This window comes from Nyctereutes procyonoides, unplaced genomic scaffold (genome assembly GCF_905146905.1).
Source record: "Nyctereutes procyonoides isolate TBG_1078 unplaced genomic scaffold, NYPRO_anot_genome, whole genome shotgun sequence".
Taxonomy (NCBI): Eukaryota; Metazoa; Chordata; class Mammalia; order Carnivora; family Canidae; genus Nyctereutes; species Nyctereutes procyonoides.
In genome coordinates, this window is record NW_026575159.1 from 34,616,263 (window position 1) to 34,639,502 (window position 23,240).

Here is a 23,240-nt window from a genome sequence, read left to right on the forward strand (position 1 = left end):
GAAACTTCTGTTCTCATCTGAGAGAAGAGGTGTAGAGGTTGAAAAAAACTCCCAGGATATTCTAGTGTGACTCTGAATGGAGAACCACTCAAAGCATTAAAAGTTCTGTTTCAGGGTCAGTGTATTTTATATTCACAAATTATCTTTTCAGTAATGATTTGCTAATTCTTATATCACATCTCTAGGGGTACATCTAAAAGAAACAGCCTGAATGAAGAAATATGTTTCAGAACTTGTCCCAGACAGTTTCACATCAGTTTTCAAATAAGATGCAAAAATTATATAGAAAAATTCTATACGGCCTGTGGAATTTACAGATTCTTTTTTATTCCTTTTCAGGCTATCTAACTCTGTTCTTATTTATCAACAGTATAAGGTTTCACAAACAGTTGTCTGTGGCCAACATGTTGTGAATTCCTTGGCAAAAAGATAACCAAAAAAAGTCTTATGAGAGACTGCTAGAGGCAAAATATGCCATTCTTTTTTTGGATACAGCCTGATATACTATGTATTTACTTTCATAATTTTTGTCAGCTGTAAGTATGTGTTCTAATGCCCATTTTCATGGCTACTTTGCTTGGGCAGTATCAGGTGGTGCTTGGCATCTTCAGAATCTTTGAAGCCCTATTTATGTTTGCTTGGATTGGACAATCTCTTGGAAAATGTCAGAACAAACTTGTGTTTATACCACAAATAAGAAAGATGAAAAATTACTGATGTCTATGTAGAAATAATTGATATGCAATATATCTTATTCTTACAGAATATTTTCCAATAAAATTAGCTTTAATTGAGAGATTGATTACTTAAATCAAATGGGTATAAAAATACATTTGTATTTCTGTGGTTCTGAAGTAATTTTTAAAATTTTGGAGTCTTTAAATAACTCCTACCTCTAGGTACGGTGTTTCCTGTATTGGTGTTGTATCCCTAATTATGTTTGTATGGGTAAGCAGTGAATCCAGATTAGCTCTTCCTCTGGTTGAATTATCTATTTTCTGGATCATAAACCTGTCACTGCATAATCTACGAACCTCTTTAAAGATGCATGTTTGGCTGCATTTTTATCCAACAGATGTCTGGATAGTTAGAATCTCTTGAGAGTATTATAACTTGTGGTTTCAGTTACAATTAGCGATCCAAGCATTTTTTGGTCCTGATCCTCTCTAGTTCTCGGAGAAAGTCTATAGAAGAAATTACAGAGGGTATTCCATTTCCCTCGTCCCCATTCCCCCTTTCCTTTATTCTTTGTTTCTGTCTTCAATGTTTTGCTTTTGTTTTTGTTTTTGTTTTAGTATCTGCTTTTGGAAATGGTGAGCAGTGTCTATTTCCATATTGTACCTCCCAGTTTCTCTCACCTAAGAGATTATCGAATTGATATTCAAATTTTGAGCATAGTAAATTGCCACCATGACCAAAAACAACCCAACTCTGTTAATTTCTGTTTTGTATTTGTCTGCATGGTCAATTTTATTTATTTTTTAAAAATCCTTTTAAAAAAGATTTTATGTATTTATTCATGAGAGACGCACAGAGAGGCAGAGACACAGGCAGAGGGAGAAGCAGGCCTGTGGGGATCCCAAGGCGGGACTGATCCCTGGACCCTGGGACTGCACCCTGAACCACCTGGATGCCCCCACAAGGTCAATTTTAAAATGACTGGTTCAGATTTGTAACTCATGTCCTGATGGTTTAAGTACTTGCCAGTCTCCGTCTAGCTGGCCATTTAAACCTCCGCAAGTCTGAGGACGTGGATGTTGCTAAAGGCAAGGGCTGGCAGTGGTGCCCATGGAAGAGTTTGTGGTTTGGAGGAAGGGAGGTGGTGAGCTGGCAGGGCGGCCATCTGGGGTGGGGTAAGCAGGAGCAGCGGCGAACACCTGGGCACCAACCCACTGGCCACCTACAGTGGTTGCCTCAGGTGTGCAGGTGCTGTGCTCTTTACAAAAACCTAGTAAATTGTTGTCTACTGGATTCCGCGGGTTTTACATTTCTAGTTGTCTTTTGAATTTGAACTTAAAGATACTTTGGCAAGTTTAGACAGTTTTCACCTCATTGTTTCTGACAGTACTACTACATGGAAATTTTAAGTCAATTCTAAATGTGCCTCAAGAAAATATCTTTATACACAGAAAGACATCCCTCTGCTAATAAATTATTTCACTGCCATAGTTAAATACCTTTTACCATTGTTTTAGTGTGCAAGAGTTGTTTTAGTGTGCAAGATGATAAGGAGGTAATTGTAAATCACGTGTCATAATAAACTTAATCTTTGGTCTGGTTCAAGAGTACATTTTGTTTGTGATGACTTTAAAAATAATTATTATCCAGCATTGAAGTCCTAACCATGAAGATGCTTAGTGTTATTGAACTGGCTAAAATATTTTATAAAATATGAGAAAAATAATACTTGAGTAGCTACCATACAAAAAGCAGTTAGAAATAAATGAGGAAGTTGCTTTCTAAAATGCATAGGAAATTGGCCAAAGATAAAACACAGAGGAAGAAATGACATAATCACAGAATGTTTACCTTCACTAATATGAGAAGAAATACAAACTGAAATAGATATTTTTAATCTATAATAATAAGTAGTAAAAAATCATACAAATATTGGTACACACTTGCTGAAACACTTGGCACCCACAATGAAGTATGCACATGTAAGTGTACATATATGCTGAGGTTCAGCAGTTATACAAACATATTTCCAGGAATTTGTTTTATCTACCAAAATGTTCACATAAATAACAAGTATATTTGTACACACGCGTGTGTCTCCAAATGATGTACATCTATAGAGAATTGGGTAATTCACACTGCAGGGTAGAATGAATATTATACATCCCTCCAGAAGGGTTCATCTACATGGACTGACATGGAATAAATGGTTTTCCAAGCTAATATTGCTAATGAAATAAACATGTTCTAGCATAGTATAAACTGTGGTGTATGTACATACATCTAAAGTATATCCAGTGAGTTCTGTTTTGACAAGGGATGTCATGTAGAACTTACATTTTCTAAATACCCTATGACTTGTTATTAAACAAGAAATCTATGATGTTTTGAAATTTGAAATATAAGGGAAGAGAGAAGAAATGTGTGGGAAATATCAGAAAGGGAGACAGAACATAAAGACTCCCAATTCTGGGAAACGAACTAGGGGTGGTGGAAGGGGAGGAGGGCGGGGGGTGGGGGTGAATGAGTGACGGGCACTGAGGGGGACACTTGAAGGGATGAGCACTGGGTGTTATTCTGTATGTTGGTAAATTGAACACCAATAAAAATTAATTTATTAAAAAAAGAAATTTAAAAAAGAAAGATATATTTAAAAAGAATGAGGGAAGGTGTCCATGGTGGTTAAACATGGTCTAAATATTTACTTGAAATGAAGTGGTAGTTCCTGAATGGATAGTTCTCATTCTTAACCCCCCCCCTTTTGTCTTTCCCCCATTTAGTGTTAAGGTGCTACCTCCACCTAGATCTTATTTAGAAATTCTTAACTAGCATTTAAACTGATTGCCCTGGGGCACAAACAAATGCAGTTGTATGATCATTACCAATGATAATTTTATAAAGTAAGAGAAGAGAATATGACTGTCTCTTGTATCACTTTGTGATCATTTGTCACTGTGTCAGTGTGAGGTATCATATTATTAGTAAAGGCTGGATATTTTGATAAAGCATCCAACAGTGTCGTATATACTTATATTTGTAGTAAATATGACTTATCTTTATTAAAGCAGGGATGGAGCAGGGGATTTTTTTTTTAAGGAAGGAATAAGCTATCAGCTTCTACTGGTCTAAGGGCAAGCATTTTGACTGTAAAGAGTTTCTAGACTCTTAATAGCTTTGATATGAAAAATTTATTTTTATGTATTGAAGTATTTCTTGAATTTCAGGTTGTAAAATGTTCTCCCCATACTTCCAGGTTTTGTGTTCTCATGTTTTCTTTTTTATCAGCAGTGTGTTCCCCAGTGTATGGTTACCACACTACCTCTTTTATCTATAGCAATAAAATTAATTGGAACCATGTTCAACTTACTTAAGAGCTATAGTCAATGCTGTGGTCAGGTGACTATGCTTGCTTAGAAGTAGGACATGCTTTTCTAATGGATATGACTCTGCAACAAGCAAACACTCCCTAAAACTTAGGTGTGCTGGAGTGTAGCTTTTCAGTAACCTAAACTATTTATTTCTACCCAATAGCAGAAAAGTTAACCTCATTAATTCTGAGTATTCTTAGTCCAACTTAATGGAATCTCCATTGCTCTCATATTATTTAGTAAAATGTCCACTTTAAAGTTGAAACTTCTTCTCAGATCAATTGTATCACAAAAACTGTCAATTAAGAGGTTGCTGATCGCTTCTTGATTTTGTCATTTCTTTCCTATCTTGGCCTTTGTTTCCAAACCTATCCCCTCCACCAACTCTGTTTTTCAGTTCATTCTCTGTACAGTACTCCCCCAAGTGATGATCTATTTGAGTTCAGCTTCTAGTGATTGTGATCCCTCCAAGATTCTCAGTTGGGGTGGCTGGTGCCATTTCTTCTGCTGTGGGGCACCCACATCATAGCTATCAGACAAACTAGTAAGCCCGCCAGCATTTTCTCTGTGCTCGCTCATGTCCCTTTTTTGGGGGATCCTATGGAAACTTTAGGATCTTTTTATAAGACACCTAGGAGTGGAGGGAAACTACAGAGCTGGAAATATCCAGGCCTTTCCTCCTTAGACAAGCCCTGTTGCCATCTCTACTTCCTTATTCCTGGAGCCTTTTGTAAGAGGTGAACCTCTGGGGCACCTGGGTGGTACAGTCAGTTGAGTGTCTGACTCTTGGTTTTGGCTCAGGTTGTGATCTCAAGGTCATGGGTTGGAGCCCCACGTGGAGCTCAGTGCTGAGTGCAGAATCTGCTTGAGTTTTCTTCTCCCTCTGCCCCTCCTTGCCTACCCTCAAAAAAAAAAAAAAAAAAATCTGGGATCTCTAGGTGGCTCAGCGGTTTAGCGCCACCTTTGGCTCAGGGTGTGATCCTGGAGACCTGGGATTCAATCCCACATCAGGTTCCCTGCATGGAGCCTGCTTCTCCCTCTGCCTGTGTCCCTGCCTCTCTGTCTCTGTCTGTCTGTCTGTCTCTCTGTATCTCATGAATAAATAAAATCTTTAAAAAAATCTTAAAGTTATGATGCTTTGTTATATAATCAAATACTTCTAATTTTAAAGGGAAATTGTTATAATCTTCTTTCCTTGACTAAGACTTCTCTCCTTCTAATTATCATATACTTCTTTTCTGTGTTCATATTTCTTCCTCTGCTCCCTTAAGTCTAGATTTTTTTTCCTTGTTCTTTTGGTGGTCAGGTGTTAGTGGTGTTGGAATCGAATTGAGAAACTGGGTCTGTGGGCTTGCATTTCCCTTCAAGCTTTTTTCCAAACTGAATCCCAGATTCTCAAACTCTGAAAAGCCAATGATCTGATGTCTTTGTTTTCTGGTCCCATTTCTGAAAACTTCATGACCCAAATGCCACCCTTTGCCATCAGCGTTCAAACTGGGGAAGGTTTCTTTTTGTGGCAGCGGGGTTATATGTCAAACACAGGAAAATCCTCTTACACAACTGAAAGAGTCTTCATCTAAGTCTAATAAACTACTGTGCAATCAATTACTGCATCTTAGAAAAAACATTGCAGATGTATAGTTTAAAAAGATTAGTAAGAGAGTTCTATTGTTAACTCTGATATTGTTTCTGTTAAATCAGGTTATTTCTAAACAATGCAAAAAGGAATATAAAAATGTGTTTTTCATCAAGTTGATTTAATGAAAAGATTTTGACTTGCGGAGTTGTGGTAGTGTAGGATAGTGAGATAGTGTCTGGCAAATATAGTCCAGATGGGGGGGGGGGGCATATACGCTATAGTTAAGACCTTTGACTCTGACACCAGACTACTTTGTTTTCAATCCTAGTTCTACCACTTAATAGTTCCATAATTTCTCTTAGTCTCAATTTTCTCATTTGTAAAATAAATATTATTGTAGCATGGTTGGGAACATTAAATAAAATATTTCATGAAAAGCACTTCACACAGTGTCTGTCATATTCAGCTGTAAGAAAACGTTCACTGACATTTTTATGATGTTTATTTTGTCTTCTACTAAAAATCTCACAGACTAAACAATAAAATTAAAACTGAGTTACTGATACCAAGAAGATAAACATGGGTGATTTCAGGCAGCCAGTGGGGAGATTGCGGGATATGCTATGAACCAATTTTCTATAGGTTTTTGTTAGGAAAGTGAGAGGCAAAACAAGCCTGAATGGGAGCAATATAGCAGAGGGATTTTGTGTTCTGGCAAGAAATGTTGTATGTAGACCTCATAAGGATAAAAGTCAATGATTTTGTCCTCTTCAACCCTTACTGAGAAAACTAAATGTACCAGCTAACTCTTAAATATCCTGGTCTGTCTTCATCAGTTGTCTAACAAGAAAAACCCTAGCACCACTTCTCTGTTGCAACTTATTTAGTACTAGGGTCTTTTGTTTGTGGTTGTTCACTTTCTTGTGTTTTTTTAATGCCTGTTGTGGAATTTTATGGGTATTTTTGAAATACCTGGTAATTAAATCAAAGGCTTGAGTTAATGTACCATCACCAAGAAGCTAAACCTTGTATAAGGACCACTTAGATATTTACTTTTTTAGGCTATAGATGAATTGATTTTTTTTTTTTAAGGATTGCATTCAAGTAATGCAAAGACTTGGAATAAAAACAATGAAAAGATGAAGTTATAATGAGAGAATGCCCTCCGTTATTCTGGCTGGAGAATGTAGAGGTATGGTAAGTAATGCAATGCTCCTCTGCAGAAAAAGCCTAACATGATTTTGAAAGTCATATGTCTTTGCAAAGCAAACTAGGGATTGCCTTTATTTAAGGGGGGAAAAAAAGACACTCAAACCACTTGATGATTCCAACACTATTCATGACTTGCCATGCTGACATTCTATAGATTGATGGAGTCTTCAAGTGTGGAAATACTGAGTCATATAGAAGATGAGACATTTCAATAATGAAAACAATATTTATGCAGTCAGCAGATTGTCAGTTAAGGTGGTTTAGATTATAAAAGTCACCAAACAGAGACTGTGTCAGGTTGCAAATTATTCTAACCATAAAATCATTTGAAAACGCGTAGAGCAAATTTAGAGGGAACTAGTATGCCCCAAATCCTTTTATTTCTTCCTTCCCCTCTTCTGTTTCTCCTCTGTCTCCTCTCTTTTTGAAAGGAAAAATGTTGACTTTGTATCTAAACATAATACTAGCTGCATGGAAAAAAAATTGAGATGGAACTAATCTTTTTTTAGAAAGTGTTGCTTTTCCCCCCAGTATGCAAGTGCTATAGGATATAGATACTTCATTGTCTTTTTCTGTTTATTCTCTCTTCCTTTATGTAGTCTTTTCATAGATTGTCTTTATGTCTTCCATCAATGACTAAATAATTTTGTCTGTTTTGTAATGACACCCATTGTTTTGTAAAATTCTTTGATAAGTTGGAGGGACAAGAAATGAAATCACTGCCACTGTTTTAGTAACAATTATAATTTAACCATTCCATTTCTGACATCCAGCCCAGACTTAAAACAGTTTTAGATCAAGAAAACATCCTGTGATCTGAGCACCCAGTTGTGCTGCATTTCTGCCCATTTATTCAGTAATCTTCCTTCATGTTTTGGTATTTGGTTGTAAACAACTTACAGGCAATCATTACTTGGTCTTTCCTCTTCCAAATGATTATGGCAAAAATAAAGGAAACTGAGGTAAGTGACTTCAAGTGGTATAAGCTGAAGGTGCTATGCTAATTGTCCACATCAGAAATTAGTCAACTGACTATTGGAACCAAATCAGAGTCACATTTTCTTTTTCCTGTTTGATAAACTTCTTAATTACTTTAGCTTTGAGTTGGAATTCTTACATGTTCACTTGTTTTCCTTCTGTCACTACTTTTAAAAACTTGTCTGTAAATTTTATTTTCTTATTAAGTATAAATTTTTGTAAGCCATCTCAAATATTTTCTGGAGGAAGATGCAAAAAAAAACAAGTAAATTTATAAAAATAATATAGGTTTATGCTATTATCTATGAACCAGTTGTCTATTTTACTTACACTATTAGATCCAGTTTTGAACCATGTCTTAATTCCTCATCAAATTTGATAGCAATACCACTGTGGTATGGATTATATTTTAAAGTGGCACCAGAATTTACTCACAATTTTAGTTCAAAACTATCATTTTTATTGCTGAAAAGTATTAACTGAAATGCCCCAAAGATTGGTTAGCTTGTTTTCTCCAAATATCAGCTCCTTTTCAAATTAGAAATAAAAAGGTTTTGTTTATATTATTTTATTTGTTATCACTCATACTCCAAGAAAATAAAAACCATAGTAAGAAATTTCTACTATGTCAAAAAAAAAAAAAAGAAGAAGAATGTCTAATGTACAAATAGCACTATGCTAGTCTAGAGTTTTTGCCAACTGCTGTGTTGGTTGGCTTTTTTAAAATTGTGAGCTCAAACAGAATTTCTTTAGAGATCAGGTCATCCTTTGACCATACTCCACAGTTGCCTAGATTGTCTCTTTGGTTTCTATATCCAGTGGATTGTAGATGATGCCCATTTTCGAGTGCTTCCTGTATTAAGGCCTTCTGTTTCTCTCATTGTTACCTTTTCTAGGTCTACAGCATCAAGACAAGAACAAGGAATCACCCTGGTACTGAAATACAGTATTAGCAAGTCAGGTTGGAGTGTGAATCCATGGGCCCACTGGAAAAGATGGTGCCAGGATTTTCCATTCTGCAGTGGGACACAATAGACATGGAAGGAGAAGAGGAAGCATCAGCCAGCTGACTTTGGTTTGGAGCCTTTCTTTGAGAAAGCAGAGTGGGTCCTAGACATTGAAGAAAAGCATTTTTGTTTGTATTTTTCCCCTCATCTGAGCCTTTGCCAACTGTGCAACTCTCTTTTTTTGTCTTGCTTTTATGAATACATGGTTTAATTTTTGTTTCATCTTGATGTTTTGGGGTTTGTTTGTTTGTTTTCCTTTTTGAACCAACCAACCTTGTCAGGAAAAGATGAACCACAAATGAAAATGCCCATTCCTTCAGGAATACAATTTTGTAGCTCTATGTGTATCTATTTTTGTAGAAATACAAAAAATTTGCTTTAGCATTGATGGGCTATTTTTGAGGGATGTATTTTTTTTAATATTGTAAAAATTGTTAAGTTCTGTTTAAAGAACTTGCTCTCAGAGAAGCACTGGCAAAAATGTTGAAAATGCTTGTCTTTAAGATGTCTGTGATATGCTCTGTGCTTTCTAGCTTACCTCAAGTGTTTGATAGTTTCTCCTTTTTTACAAAAGTAGCACCGTAGCCAAGCCAATATAGTATTGTTCTACATTAAATCTCAGTGAAGATTTAATTCCATGCTAGCTCACTTAGCTTTTAGTTATATGTATAGCTTGAAAGGGAAGTGTTTTAATGACCTCACTAAAAAAAAGGGTATTACATTACTTCAGTTTGTCCGAAAGAGTACTTGGAGATTGGCTAAGATGAAAGTTTGCAGAAACATGGAAGTCAGATGGAGAGTTTGCCTAGAGAATATAATTGTCTTTCTAGCCCATCCAACTTTATAAATGGAACCAGTTTGTATCCAACTACTGGAAAATAAACGCATTTACCCATCCGTGCTACCTTTGATTGCCGATGGCTTAGTTTCCTTGTTTCTAATTATTCAGTCATGGCAATTTTGAAGGTCATATTTTAAGTGGATTTTTTTTCCCCTGGAGATGGTTTGAAGGGTAATATTTGGGAAGGTACTAGACACATCACAAAGCCTTTAATTCAATGGCTAGTTTTGATAATGTTACTCATCATTGTAAATTGAAAAAATAGTATATTAGATGTAATATTTTAAATGTAAGTTTTTTCCCATCTTCTTTGTTTAAATCTGGTTTTAGTAGATTAAACTCTTTTAAAAAAATGTTTAGAGCAAAATGAAGTTTAAATTGGAATTTATGCCACGAGTACTTAAATTGAGATAATAAATTGACTTTATTCTTAGAAATTTATTCTTGAAAACTCAGGATTCAACTTGGCATGACCCTCAGGATCTAAATAAGATGAAATTGGAATTATAATTAAGACACTGTTAGGAAAAGATTAGGGTTATAAAAGTAGCAGTTATTAATATTTTAAGGATTTTGATGCAAAGTCCATTCTCTTACAGCTGCATCCAGAGATGGGCCACATTAAAAAGTTAGCGTTATATAGAAGTTTTAGTTTGGTAAAAGTTTCTTAAATGTGCCCCATCCTTGTCTTTGCCCATATGAAATACAGTGTTTAATGACATACCACTTTCCATTTTAAATTTGTATATCTTGTGCATAAACATTTTAGGTATAAGAACAGTACAACCTCTGCTCAGCTAAGCAGGGTTCTTACAGATAATATAAAGTAGTTCCCTTATCTCTGTTTTTTTGCATTAGTTTCCCCCCTACCTCCCGTGCCTCTGGTGAGTTATGTCTATATACTGTTTTGTGTTCTTTTTTTTTATATATATATACTGTCTTGTGTTCTTATCACTAGAAGTTGCTTCTTCTTAATCAGACTCTTCTTAACACAATATGCATATTTTTACCTAATGTGAGGTCGAAACTTAAGGAATTTTCAACTTACTAATGATATGAATTTAGATTTCTAGGGAGTGGCTTGGTTAAATTATCTGTATTTTGATCTATAATTTGACTTGTTACGGTTGTATGTCCTTTGCCCAATTGGTGGAGCATGAAGTTAAATGAATCTCTAAAACTGGTTTCCTCTTGTGTACTCCTAAGTTTTCAAAGACAAATATTCGGCAGTTCCCATGGGATGACTCACTGGGGGTTATTTATTTTCCTCCTCTTCCCTTGGAACCTATTAACTTCCTTTGCCGTTTCTCTTAGAACAGCGACGTGGCCCAATTCATTCAGTTCATTCAACTGGATTTTCCTAATTAAGGGAGAAGAAAATTATTAACTCTCTGCTCCTTTCCTTAGTCTCCATTGAATTGAATTCAAGGAGAGAGAGACAACTGGCTAACTTCACCCTGAATTTGGACTGTGTTCTGTGATACCCCTGGTAACTCTAGTGTGACACATTCCTGGGTTCTGGGGCCCAAGAAAAGTTGGGGGCCTGAATTGTGCTGTATCCAGGACAGATTTGTAAGTGGGGTCTCCTGTTGAGAAAAGACATTGTTGACCTATTGCAACGATTAGATCCTTGCACAGACAAGGAATGGATCAAAGTCCAAGTAAAAAGACTCTTTAATGTCTCTATAATTGCCTGGCATTCCCTTGTTTAGGTGTTTTTTTTTTTTAATTGGTTTTTGTTTGTGTTGGTTCATTTGTTTTGCCTGGCATCCCCTTATTACGATCATATTACCTTTACCACCAGAAGTTATTGAAGAGGATGAGTTGCAATTTAGCTTGATATTCTGAATTTAAGTTTAAAATGCTGTCTCTCTGGGTCTGCTTTTCTCACATCAGAATGATGCTGTTGAACTTGGAGGCTTCTATACTGCTTTACCAAGGGCTACAAGTTTCCTTCCCAAGTCATTTGGAAGCACTCCACCTTTGACTATTTTAAAAATCAGACTTCATTCAAGGTTTTTAAAGGTCTGTGAGCTAGACCTTATGAAATCATCTCATTTATTTGACATCTAATCTAGGCTTGGACCACTAAACTAACATGACTTAGAGAACAGCATTAAAGTGATAATTTAGATATCAACGGGCTATTTTGTCCATCATTGTTTATTTGAAAAGCCTCTAAGTGTTTTAAAAACCAGTGTTTCTTTTAAGAAGGTTAACTCTCCCCTCCTAACTTTCATCTCCAATTCTTTTTCTTTCTTTGTCCTCTTAAAATTATTTACATTATTATCTTAAGCCAAAATGTCCAGGATTACTCTACATTTTGCAAATGAGAACCAGTGGGTTGCAAATAATTAAGGAATTAGTTCTTTTAACTTTATAACAAACAAAAAAAATTCTAGGCACTGGCATAAAACATGCCCTTTAGGAGCTCATTATTCATTTTGCAAACTCATATTTCCTATTCCTATTCTAAGACCTGCAGAATAGGGCAGGATCTATCTAGTTTTTGCATTTGCTATCTGGTTTAACGTTATACTTGTCATTTAAAATTGCAGTCAGAAACTCTATTTCAAGAAACTAAATTCTGTTCTTAGTGAGTGTCCCTTTGTTACATAATATTTGCCAGATTAAGTCAATAGGACAGTGGCATTAAGTGGTGGAAAAGGAAAGTTTATATATTGGAGTGTTGGCTGCGGGATTATTAGAGAAGCAGAATGAATTCATGGAAAAGAGCATTGGCTTGTGCATCAGGTCTGAATTTTGGCCTGGCCACAATTAGATATGTGTCATTTGGGGTTTATTTATCTTATGAGTAAAGTGAGATAATAGTATCTAACCAGTAGGATGCAAAGTGTGGAAATCATATCTACCTATCTATATGTATATGATCAATCATATCTGTTTCATAGTAGATGTTCAATAAATGACAGGTACCACAAATGTCTGTCAAGTAAGTAGGTCATAAAATTGAACTCCCAAATGTCTCTTCTTTATACTTACCATATCCTTTCCTGCAGCAATCAAATAGGTAGATATATGACTGCTTTTTCATAACAAATTGTTGCAAGAAAATCTTTGTCCACTACTATTTGTTGAAGATAAAATGCAAATTTCTTAATTATTTCTGTTACTTTAGTGTGTCATTTATTAAGGAAAATAAATTAACCTTTTAGTGGTATGTAGGTCCAACTGTGAGTTTTCTTACGTATTTCAAAATTTCATTCATCCAGGATCTTATGTAGTATTTTCTCCCAAATTAAGGCAACGTCTTTACTAAATCACCAAAGTTTATATTTTGCAGTTGTATTGTGGTCTTCCTTAGCACCTGGAATTGAAAACATCTCTTTTGAAATTATTTTTTTTTACTTGCCTTGGAGGAAAAATTGCAAAATATGGTGGAAAAAATTGTTTGCATGAAAAGGGGAGGGAAAAAAATCCCTTTACGATCTCAGCAGATTTACTCTGCTTGAGAGAAAAAGAAACAATTTTATTGGAAGCAGATGTTGACACTGTGTCAGTTATTGAAGATGGAAAGAGTTCACTTGAACCATTGCATTTACAAAAGAGTATTGATGTCAGTTAGAATCCCTGTGATCGATCACCTTCACAGCAGACATAAGGACAGCAGAAAAGCAGAAACTCTATGAGACCAAGACTGAAATCAGCCTACCGATTTTAAGGTACAGGATCTTAAGGACTCGGTTCCGTTTTGCTTTATGTTTTCTTTCCTCCAGGATAAAAGACACATCTTTCAGAAAATTGAAGGCTTCTTTGAAAAATTCAAATTTATTCCCTACAAACATGGCCTAAGAGCTCTTTAAATCTCTTATTAAAGTATTAAAATAAGGTTATACTTTTAGTTCAAAAATGTATGTGGAAGACAAGTGTGTAAATTATACAAAAATGGATAATCAAAGATTGGGGTATGGGGTGGCCCCTGCAGGGAAGCCTCATTCTCAAGAGTTTCAAAACGTTAATTACCTTGGCAACATGGTCGTGGACATTGATCACAGAACAAACTTTTAGAATTTTTCAGCAGGCTTTTTTCTTTTAGTGCCTCTTGGAGTTTCACCCTATCCACTTTTCCAAAATAAAGAAATAGCCATTATTATTAAAATATCGTGATTTTCTTATTTCCTTTATTGTCCATTATGCTTTTTTGTTTGTTTGAAAAATATTTTTAGTTTCAAATAATTGATCAAACTAGTGTTCACTTGAAATTGCAAATTAGTTTGATCCAATAAATTTATCTGAATCTAGTTTTAAAGTTCCAAGAAATACTAATTGAATTAAGTGTAATTTACCAATTCCATTGTATAAGGAAGTGAGGATACCTTCTAGAAAAGGGCAGGTTAATATCAATTAGCTTTCTTTTTAATAATTTCTGGACTACTAAATTTTGACTTAAGAATAACTTTTAGAATATAAGATTTCTTAGGGTTTTTTTTTGATGTATGCGCAAGATGTGAACTTTTCTAACGATATCCCTTTATACTAATAGAGATGTGCATTTTTTTAAAGCCGTGGCTAAGGCAAAAATTAATAATGATTATTTACACACATGATTTAATTTCTTAGGATATTTACAATCTTATATATTATATATGATTTAAAAATACTCTTCCATACATTTTTCTGGATATACAATATACGGAAAGGTTTTCATGTGAATTCTTTGTATCATTTTAAAGTGCATATATTGAAAGGGAAAACATGAATTAATTTGTTTTTATCATATAAATCTAGGTAAGGTGAAGTAATTTTATAAAAAAATTAACGGTGTGAAAGACTTTACATTTGTCATTTGATTAGGTAAACTGAAAACTATTAATAGAAATATTATCTTACAACATTGAAATATAATGAAATTCCAGACTTGTTAGTTTCATGAACAAATTTTATGCTATCTTAATTTTACATTTCCAGAAAGAAAGACTAATTAATCTTACCCTTGTTGTCAGTCTTAATTTACAGAATTCATAAAACTTTTGGCTTTACAAGCTAATTATAAACTATTAATTTTTCTTCTACCTTTCTTGGGGTTAGGGCAAAAGACATTTTCATATTTCTGTTCACTCCTCAAATGCAGGTCGCATAACTACGTGTCAATGATAAAAGATGGTGGAGGACTTTGTAGTAAAAACAATGTCATCTTCAATTTGTTCAATAAATAATGTGAATTTAATGCTTATATTTTAATGTAGCATTTTGCTTTGGTCTGCATTTCTTGACAATTAACTAAGTCTCTGTTTTCTTATCCAATTAAGCAATTTATAAATATCTTTGGAAATTAAAGCATCTAGTGTTTTACTTGTCTGTTTTTATGAGGTTAATTTCTAAGGCCAAAGAATTTAGTTGTTACAGTGAGGAGTGGGTTATAAAACAGGTGTTTATAATGGAAGAGCAAGTGAAATGGGCTATGTTCATTAGGTAACAGCAGGAAGCTTGAGAATGAATTTTTTAATACAATGCTTCTAAGTTTATCAGTTGACTCATTATGAGTTTTGTGTTGCTTTGTTTTTACACTTGATACAGAACCTGCTGTAACTGTTATGGGAAAAAAAAAAGAAAGAAAGAAAGAAAAGAAAGAAAGAAAGAAAGAAAGAAAGAAAGAAAGAAAGAAGGAAGGAAGGAAGGAAGGAAGGAAGGAAGAAGGAAGGAAGAAGAAAGAAAGGAAGAAGAAAGAAAGAAAGAAAGAAAGAAAGAAAGAAAGAAAGAAAGAAAGAAAGAAAGAAAGAAAGAAAGAAAGAAAACTTTCCTAACAATTCATTGACACCAAAGAACTGCACCTGGAGAGGAAATTTCCAAGACCTTATATTTTTGAAGGAAGCTAGAGTTTCCCTACAGTGGACTCTACTTTCTTCTTAAAGGAATTTTCCGTATAAAAGTGCAAAAGTCTAGAAATAAGTGTTTAAATCAGTAGACCCTCCAACATATAGGAGATATAATTTGGCATTCTTAATTGTTTGATTTATTTATTTAGATTATTTATTTATTCATGAGAGACACAGGTAGAGAGGCAGAGACACAGGCAGAGGAAGAAGCATGCTCCAAGCAGGAAGCCTGATGAGGGACTTGATCCCAGGATCCCGGGGTCATGACCTGAGCCAAAGGTAGATGCTCAACCGCCGAGCCACCCAGGTGCCCCTGTATGCTATATTTAAACGAGACTAGTGTTATGAGGGTTTTTTAGCCACTATAAAAAATTACAACGTAATAGCTTCAAACAACACAAATCTATGATCTTAACCACTCTGTAGGCAGACATTCAGCACTGCTGTCAGGCTAAAATCAAAGTGTCAGCTGCATTCCTTCTGGATGCTCTAAGAGAGAATCTCTTTCCTTGCTGTTCAAGTTTCTGGAGTCCTTGACTCATGGCACTCTTCCTCCCCATCTTCTAAGCAATCAGTCCCTGGTCAGGTCCTTCTCACGTGGCATCACCCTGACCCTCTCTCTTTTGCCTCTCTCTCACATGTTTAAAGACCTTTGTAGTTACGTTGAGTCTGCCTGGATTGTCTCCTCATCTCAAGGTTCTTAATTTAATTACATCTGCAAAGTCCTTTTTTTTTTAAATTTTTATTTATTTATGATAGTCACAGAGAGAGAAAGAGAGAGAGACAGAGACACAGGCAGAGGGAGAAGCAGGCTCCATGCACTGGGAGCCTGATGTGGGATTCAATCCCGGGTCTCCAGGATCGCGCCCCGGGCCAAAGGCAGGCGCCAAACCGCTGCGCCACCCAGGGATCCCCACATCTGCAAAGTCCTTAAACATAAGGTAACCTATTTACAGGTTCTAGAGATTAGGATTTTTTTTTTTTTTTGGAAGGTGCATTATTCTACTACCACAATTAGTAGTAGATTTCAGCGTATTTTTTCATCAGCCCTGTCATCTGGGAGTCTTTAGTGTATCACTGAAACCAGCAAGGCTTATTCTATGTTTGCAATGGTCATTTGTGTAGAATTCATCTTCATTCACTTAAATAATTGCATACGAAGGGATTTTCTGTTGTTATTTCAAACATATCATGTGGTTATTATAGTGCCTTGGACTCTAAAGGACTCTGTGGTATTTATGTCAGACGAGCACTCGCAGGGGTGGAGAGCAGGACATCTGGTGCAGATTCTTCCTAGCTGAAGTGTCTTTTCTCTGGGGATAATCAACTACCATTTAATTGTTTTGCTTCCTTTTTGGGGAACGTATGATCATCCTGTGATGTCCTCAGTCTCCAAGCATCTCATTTGACCTGCTTATACACATTTGACAAAATATATATGACCACATTGACATGGTAAAGCTTTTACATTTTTTGTCCAGAGTGAATCATTACATCTGTTATCAGTTAAGCAGTGGAACAACCGTTACAGAAAGCAAACATGTTTTGATACATTTAAGGTGTAAAGTAGGTACCTATGCTTTGGAATGCTGTTGATCAGCAAATGAGCTAGATTGTCTTAGTAACAACACTCAAGCACAACTTTTTCACTTTCCATCCCAAGTCTGGCTATGGCTGAATGGAGAACACCAGCATTGATCTTTGCTTTGCACTTGTAAAAGAGACTATTTGCAGGGAGCCAAATATAGCAACAGAGGATTTATTATCATGCCAAAAAATACAAAATCTGTTCCCCTTTAAACACAACACTCTATCCTTTTCTTGTGGATCTTGCTAAAAGGAAAATATAGCCTTTAACTACCCCATTCCTTCTGCTGGAAGTTCCTTAATTTTTTTTCAAATGGGCTATGTGTGGTTTAATGTTTCTTTAAAAAAAATGGCTATATGAGAAATCCATCCAGTATTAATCATTTTTTCTTACCAAAAAAAAAAAAGTCCCCAAAATAAAACATTTCTAAATCAAAGATGAAAGTCAATAGCAATTAATAAAATCACACTTTGGTGGCTTTGAGACTGAGAATCACTGGGTGATGTTCTGTGTTTCACTTTGTACAGAACCAAAAAAGTAATTGTGAAAAATTCTCTTCAACCAATGGTGTTTTCTTTGCCTTAGAACATGGGTGTTTTGCTCTGAGTGTTGTCGGATGAGTAGATGGACTCGTCTAGAGTATAATGTTGGTAATGACAGTTAACTCTTCTGCTTGGTTTATGATGTATATATAGAGAATCTTGAAAACAGTTTTCCAAACATCACCAAGAAAATAAGCTTTCCAGTGACAGCTTTACCAGACATTTTCGTGTGGGATTTTAAGACAAATACAAGGCTGTTTGGAAATACTTGGTATATGTAAATATGCAAAATATGCTAAACAGTGCTAACAGCTGTAGGGTGTACTCCCTCATCCTTGAGCAGAATATTTTGGTGGCAGTGGTGGATGTTTTTTCCATCTTTGCTTCCATCTCCCTTACCCCCACCCCCACCCGTCCCCACCCACTCACCCATCCACAAATAAAAACACATACTTAACACCCTTCCCCCCTATTTCCATGCTGCTTCCAAGAGAATCATTTCAGCAGATTCCCCCTGGAAAAGGTGGGTGGTGCCTTGAAGGACTGTTTGAGTTACGCGATGTTTTAAAAGATGAGCATCGCCAACTTGCTTGTACTTGCTCTGACACCAGCCTCGCACACAGCCCAGACACTCCGCAGGCCAGATTCCATTAAGGCTTGTCATTGCAAGGGGAGGGAACGTCTGGTTTTGTGTGTCCTTTCTGCTATGATGTTCCCAAAGAACACAAAGTAATCATTTTAAATGCATGCTATCAGGTTCTGTAACATCAAGGCACTCATTCATTTAGCAAAATAAGCATATGCCTTTCTACCTACAGCCCAAAAAAGGAAGGGAGGACCTAAAAGAGGCTAAAAATGAAAGCCTCTTCTTACAGCATTTTGACCAGTTTGGAGATGAAAAGGTGGCAAATGCGAAGTGAGAAACCCTGGACCTAGGACCAGTTCCACTCATAATTTGTTGATATCATTTAGTCAGTTTCCCTATCAGTAACATAAAGATCAAATAAAATAAATGTAAACTATTTTGAGAAAGCTAAAAGTACTGTACAAAGAGACAGGAATTGGTATTTATTAAAACTCTATATATCATGAGCATTGCATGAATTTATATTAAAGAATTCTCACAAATAGCAAAATGTAGACAGCACTATTTGGGAGGCAGTTAGCAATATAAAAACCATGCTATTTAGAAGCTGGATGTCCTTCGACAATTTCCTCAGCCCCTTTAAGTTTCTTTTAAGTTTAAGCCAGTTTAAGTCAAATGAAGATATTAAAAGTACTTCATACAGTTGTCACAAGAATTAAATAACATATATAAATCATTTACCACTAAGTAAATACTATTGTTTATCTTTTTATTAATCTTATTTTTTAGGAATTTAGGGAATTTAGGGACTTAGGAAAACAGTCAAGCCCTTGCCCAAGGGTACTTGACTAGAAGTGACAGAGCAGGGGATCCAACCAAATCAAGCCAAATTTAACAAAAAAGAAAGAAGAAAGAAAAAAAGAAAAAGAAAGAAAGAAAGAAAGAAAGAAAGAAAGAAAGAAAGAATCTTAGACCACCACACTACCCTCTGAAACTCTTGCTCTTGTCACATCTGAAGGTATTTGCTGTGAGCATCTTTTAATAATTCCTTAGCCAACTGGAATAATTCCCATTTTCTTTTTCATCCAAATCCTATGAAAATGGAGCAGTAGAAATCTTTCTGCTCCTGGAACTCCAGACCCTTGTGTGTGTGTGTGTGTGTGTGTGTGTGTGTGTAATATATTTTTTTCTTCTGCATCTAGTTTTTCTACAAGATCAACTATATGCAAGTAAAATAATGATTTCAATCCCCAGGGCCATGATCTTGAAGTCATATGGATATTAAATTCTTTAGCCTAGACAGCTGACAGTGGATACAGCATCTGTACTATTTGAGTTAAACCAAACTACCTTCCTATTAGGCAGCACGCATTCATAAAAAGTCTTAAGAAAGCCAGCTTTTTCAAGGAAATATTCCTAGATGCAACTACTGCTTCTTACTCTCTGCTTGTATGTCTGGGCCTACCTGTGAAGCTTATGAACTTAACCTGTGTTTCCTGGTCCCGTGATGATGCCCTTACACCTGTCAATAGAATTCAATAGTTTTGATGTTGATCTTTTTCCTGTACTTCTCAGAAGAAGTTTTTTTGTCTGTTTTGACTTCTTTGGTTGTTCATATAGGTCTTTCCTCCATCAGGCCTACTGAATTCTAGCTCCTGGAGCATGTCAGGACCAGGCTATCCTGAAGGCAGAAAGGATTAACTTTGGGAAGTTCATTACCCAAGGGCTGATCTAGGATCTGAAATCTATAAAAGTTGTGGAGGGGGGAGCTTTTATTTTTTGTAGTTTTATGGTTTTACACAAATGTGATATGCACATAAGCTGTCTATTCATTTTCTTTGCTGCACAGCCTGGCATTAAGATTGGTGACTGCTGGCCAGCTGGACTGCTCTTTCCCTAATGGCTTTGCAGTTCTTGAGGAGACATCGTGGGCAATCTCTGCATAGTAATATTAGTTGAACATCAGCAACACTTCAAGTTCCTTGACATTGAGACCTGGGAAGCCACAGGGCAGCATGGGCTTTGTTTTCTTTGTGCTCTTGTAACCAATGTTGGGCATCAAGATCTGGCCCTTGAGTCTTCTGCACACCCTATTGTCAGTGCCTCTGGGTTTCTGCCAGTTGCGCTTAATTTTGGCATATCGGTCTCCCTGGGGCTGGATGAACTTCTTGGTCCTCTTTTTAACAATCGTGGGCTTTACCAGAGGTCTGAGGGCAGCCATGACATCCAGTAGCAGATGGCTGCCACCTCGGCAGGCAGCACTGAAGAAGAGAGGGGGCCAGAGGGAGCTTTGTAAGAAGATAGGAAAGCATACTAAATTATGAAAGTGAGTATGTATTTAGAATATGTATGAGACAACAGAATTTTGAAAAGTTGATGAATACTATAAATACAAAATTCAGAAAAATCATGTGAATTTGTATTAACTACATGCTTAAGCTACATGGATAGCATAACATACTACTCTTCCAGCAACTAGCAAATTTATCTTCATTTTAACCTTAGCATATTTCAAACATGCTTCTTATTTGGTGGTAGAATAGGTAGATTCTGTTTATAGAGTAATATGTTCTCATCCGCTCTTGAAACAACATAGTGAGGGATTACAATATTCCGCGACACCATTTTTTCACTAGAATATGATTACTTATATCTGTAAGTGTTTGAGAATGGTCCAAATATATCCCACTAAACCCTAATCCAAATTCAAACTACATGTATCTGGTAAATCTTTCCCACCCCACAAAGGAAAAGGTGGTGGAGGGAACATCCGAGGGGAAAAGGTTTTTTTTTTTTTTTATATGATTGTGGTTAAAATAGCTTATTTTTTTTAATTTGCAAAAACTTATGTGAAGATGAATGCTAGGGTTCATTTCAGAGCTTTGGAGGGTGCCTATGCAAATAAAGGACCCAAAAGCTTTATCCTCCTAAGCTTAGAGCAAATCACACCCCTTAAATTTGTTTCCATGGTAAAAAAAAGAAAAAGAAAAGAAGTCCTACTTACAACAACATTGATATGTGGCTTCACACTTTTAATTTTCTGGTTCCTGTCTGTTACAGTATATTAAACTACAAATCCAAAGATGATAAGAGTTCCATACTGAATAACCAAGATTTTAAAAGGCTTCAGTCTGAGAGAGGGAGACAGAAGAAAAAGCTGAAATTTTTTGGAAGGAATTCAACATAGACAAACAAGGAGAAAATAGTTTGCAAGATGATTGAACTGAAGAATTTATGGACAAATAACCTGAAGCTGAGAACAGTGAGGAAAAACAGTCCTGTTTTTCTTAAGGATAAAAAAAAAAAGACTATATGATGTTTGCAACTATTCATAACCACTATATAGCATGTTCAAAAAAATGAAGTCTTACTGCATAATGAAGCAAAGAATGCTTTCTTAGATTATCTGGAGAAAAAAAATTGAATTTCTGACCTAGCTCTATCATTAACAACTCATGTGCTTCTGTAAAAATCACTAAATGTCCCTGGTGTGTTTTCTCATCTATAAATTTTTTTTTTTTTTTTTTTTTTTTTAGTTTATTTATGATAGTTACAGAGAGAGAGGCAGAGACACAGGCAGAGGGAGAAGCAGGCTCCATGCACCGGGAGCCCGACGTGGGACTCGATCCCGGGTCTCCAGGATCGCGCCCTGGGCCAAAGGCAGGCGCCAAACCACTGCGCCACCCAGGGATCCCTTTTCTCATCTATAAAATACAACATTAAATGAGACAATCTTTAAAGCTTCTTCTAGTTCTAAAAGTTCTGAGATTCTACACGTGTTTTCTTTAAATAAAATACATTAACCTATTTAGACATTAGAATTAAAATTTTCCTGGACCTGAAATACTTTGGAAAGAACAACCTAATTGGGAAAGATTATTTGACAACCTCTTCAGATGTCAATTTGTAAGTCTGAGCTATGAAAAATTCAATCATGACAATATTGTACAGAGTAGAACAAAGAAAAATTCCAAAAAATATTTTTGTAACAAATGCCATTGGTATTTATATAAATCTGAAGGTTTTTTTTTTTAAAGCGAGAGACACAATTCCCCTAGAAATTGAACATTCTGGAATTTGTATTTCTAACACAGTTTATCCCTCAAGGAGCCAATATTCAAACCTGTGTGTAATTTAGACGTTTTTGCTCATCCCATGTGTTCCACTTGCTGGTTTGAATTATTCAGTTGGGGAAAATAGAAATGTACAAATCAAAAAGAATTCGCTTACAGCATTCTTATTACTAATTATGTCCAACACAGTAGATGAAGTTACAGACATATATCATTAAAGACATAATAAGTTATCTAGTCTTACCCTCTACTCAGCTCTGAATGGTTTAAAAAACAAAATCCTTGTGACATGTCCAGCTTAATTTTAACAAACCATGTTGGCTTCTATGATTTCCACTGGAAACTAATAATTGAATACACTTCAATATCAATAAACATTTGTTGACTAAATCTCCTGTCCCAAATCTCATGTAATTACCTACAGCCATTCATGCTTCATCACCATAATCTGAAATCATTTACCATCTCCTCATGATGCCATGTCTCATGTTGGATAAAATGAGTTAAATGAACACAGTCCCTGTGCCCTAAAAATATTTTCAACTTCCTTGGTCTGGAAGTACCATTTGTTTGGATCTCAATCACATTATGTTCTATCAATAATTTTTCCAAATAAATCCTATTTTATTTCCTTCATTTCTATAAGTCAATGTCTGTTTATCCTCAATTTCTCCCCCTTAAAGGAGAGAAAATGAGTGGGAAATATCAGTGAGGGTGACAGAACATGAGAGACTCCAAACTCTGGGAAACAAACAAGGGGTAGTGGAAGGGTGGGGTGGGTGGGGGGATGGGGTGACTGGATGACGGGCACTGAGGGGGGCACTTGACGAGATGAACACTGGGTGTTATATTATATGTTGGCAAATCGAACTCCAATAAGAAAATATACAAAAAAAAATTTATTCCCCCTAGTAAATATCCTAATGCATCATTGGTTGGTTTTCACCCTTC

General features: G+C 35.8%; 1 protein-coding gene and 1 pseudogene across 6 annotated transcripts in view; one reads left to right on the forward strand and one right to left on the reverse strand.

Annotated features, from left to right (window-relative positions):
* The window catches only part of VGLL3 (vestigial like family member 3), a 48,415-nt gene extending 33,454 nt beyond the window's left edge, over window positions 1-14,961 (forward strand). For 4 of the 6 annotated variants that reach the window (XM_055314288.1, XM_055314294.1, XM_055314291.1 and 1 more), the window contains exons 4-5: window positions 6,718-6,817; window positions 8,712-8,789. In XM_055314288.1, the coding sequence (XP_055170263.1) occupies window positions 6,718-6,776 (59 nt within the window). In that variant the 3' untranslated portion in view covers window positions 6,777-6,817; window positions 8,712-8,789. Of the gene's footprint in view, window positions 1-6,717; window positions 6,823-8,711 lie in introns of all 6 variants that reach the window. The other 2 variants (XM_055314289.1, XM_055314290.1) reach the window with 2 other exon arrangements.
* Window positions 14,962-19,394: 4,433 nt separating this feature from the next.
* Window positions 19,395-21,028, reverse strand: LOC129502524 (60S ribosomal protein L32-like; annotated as a pseudogene).
* Between the last annotated feature and the right edge of the window lie 2,212 nt (window positions 21,029-23,240).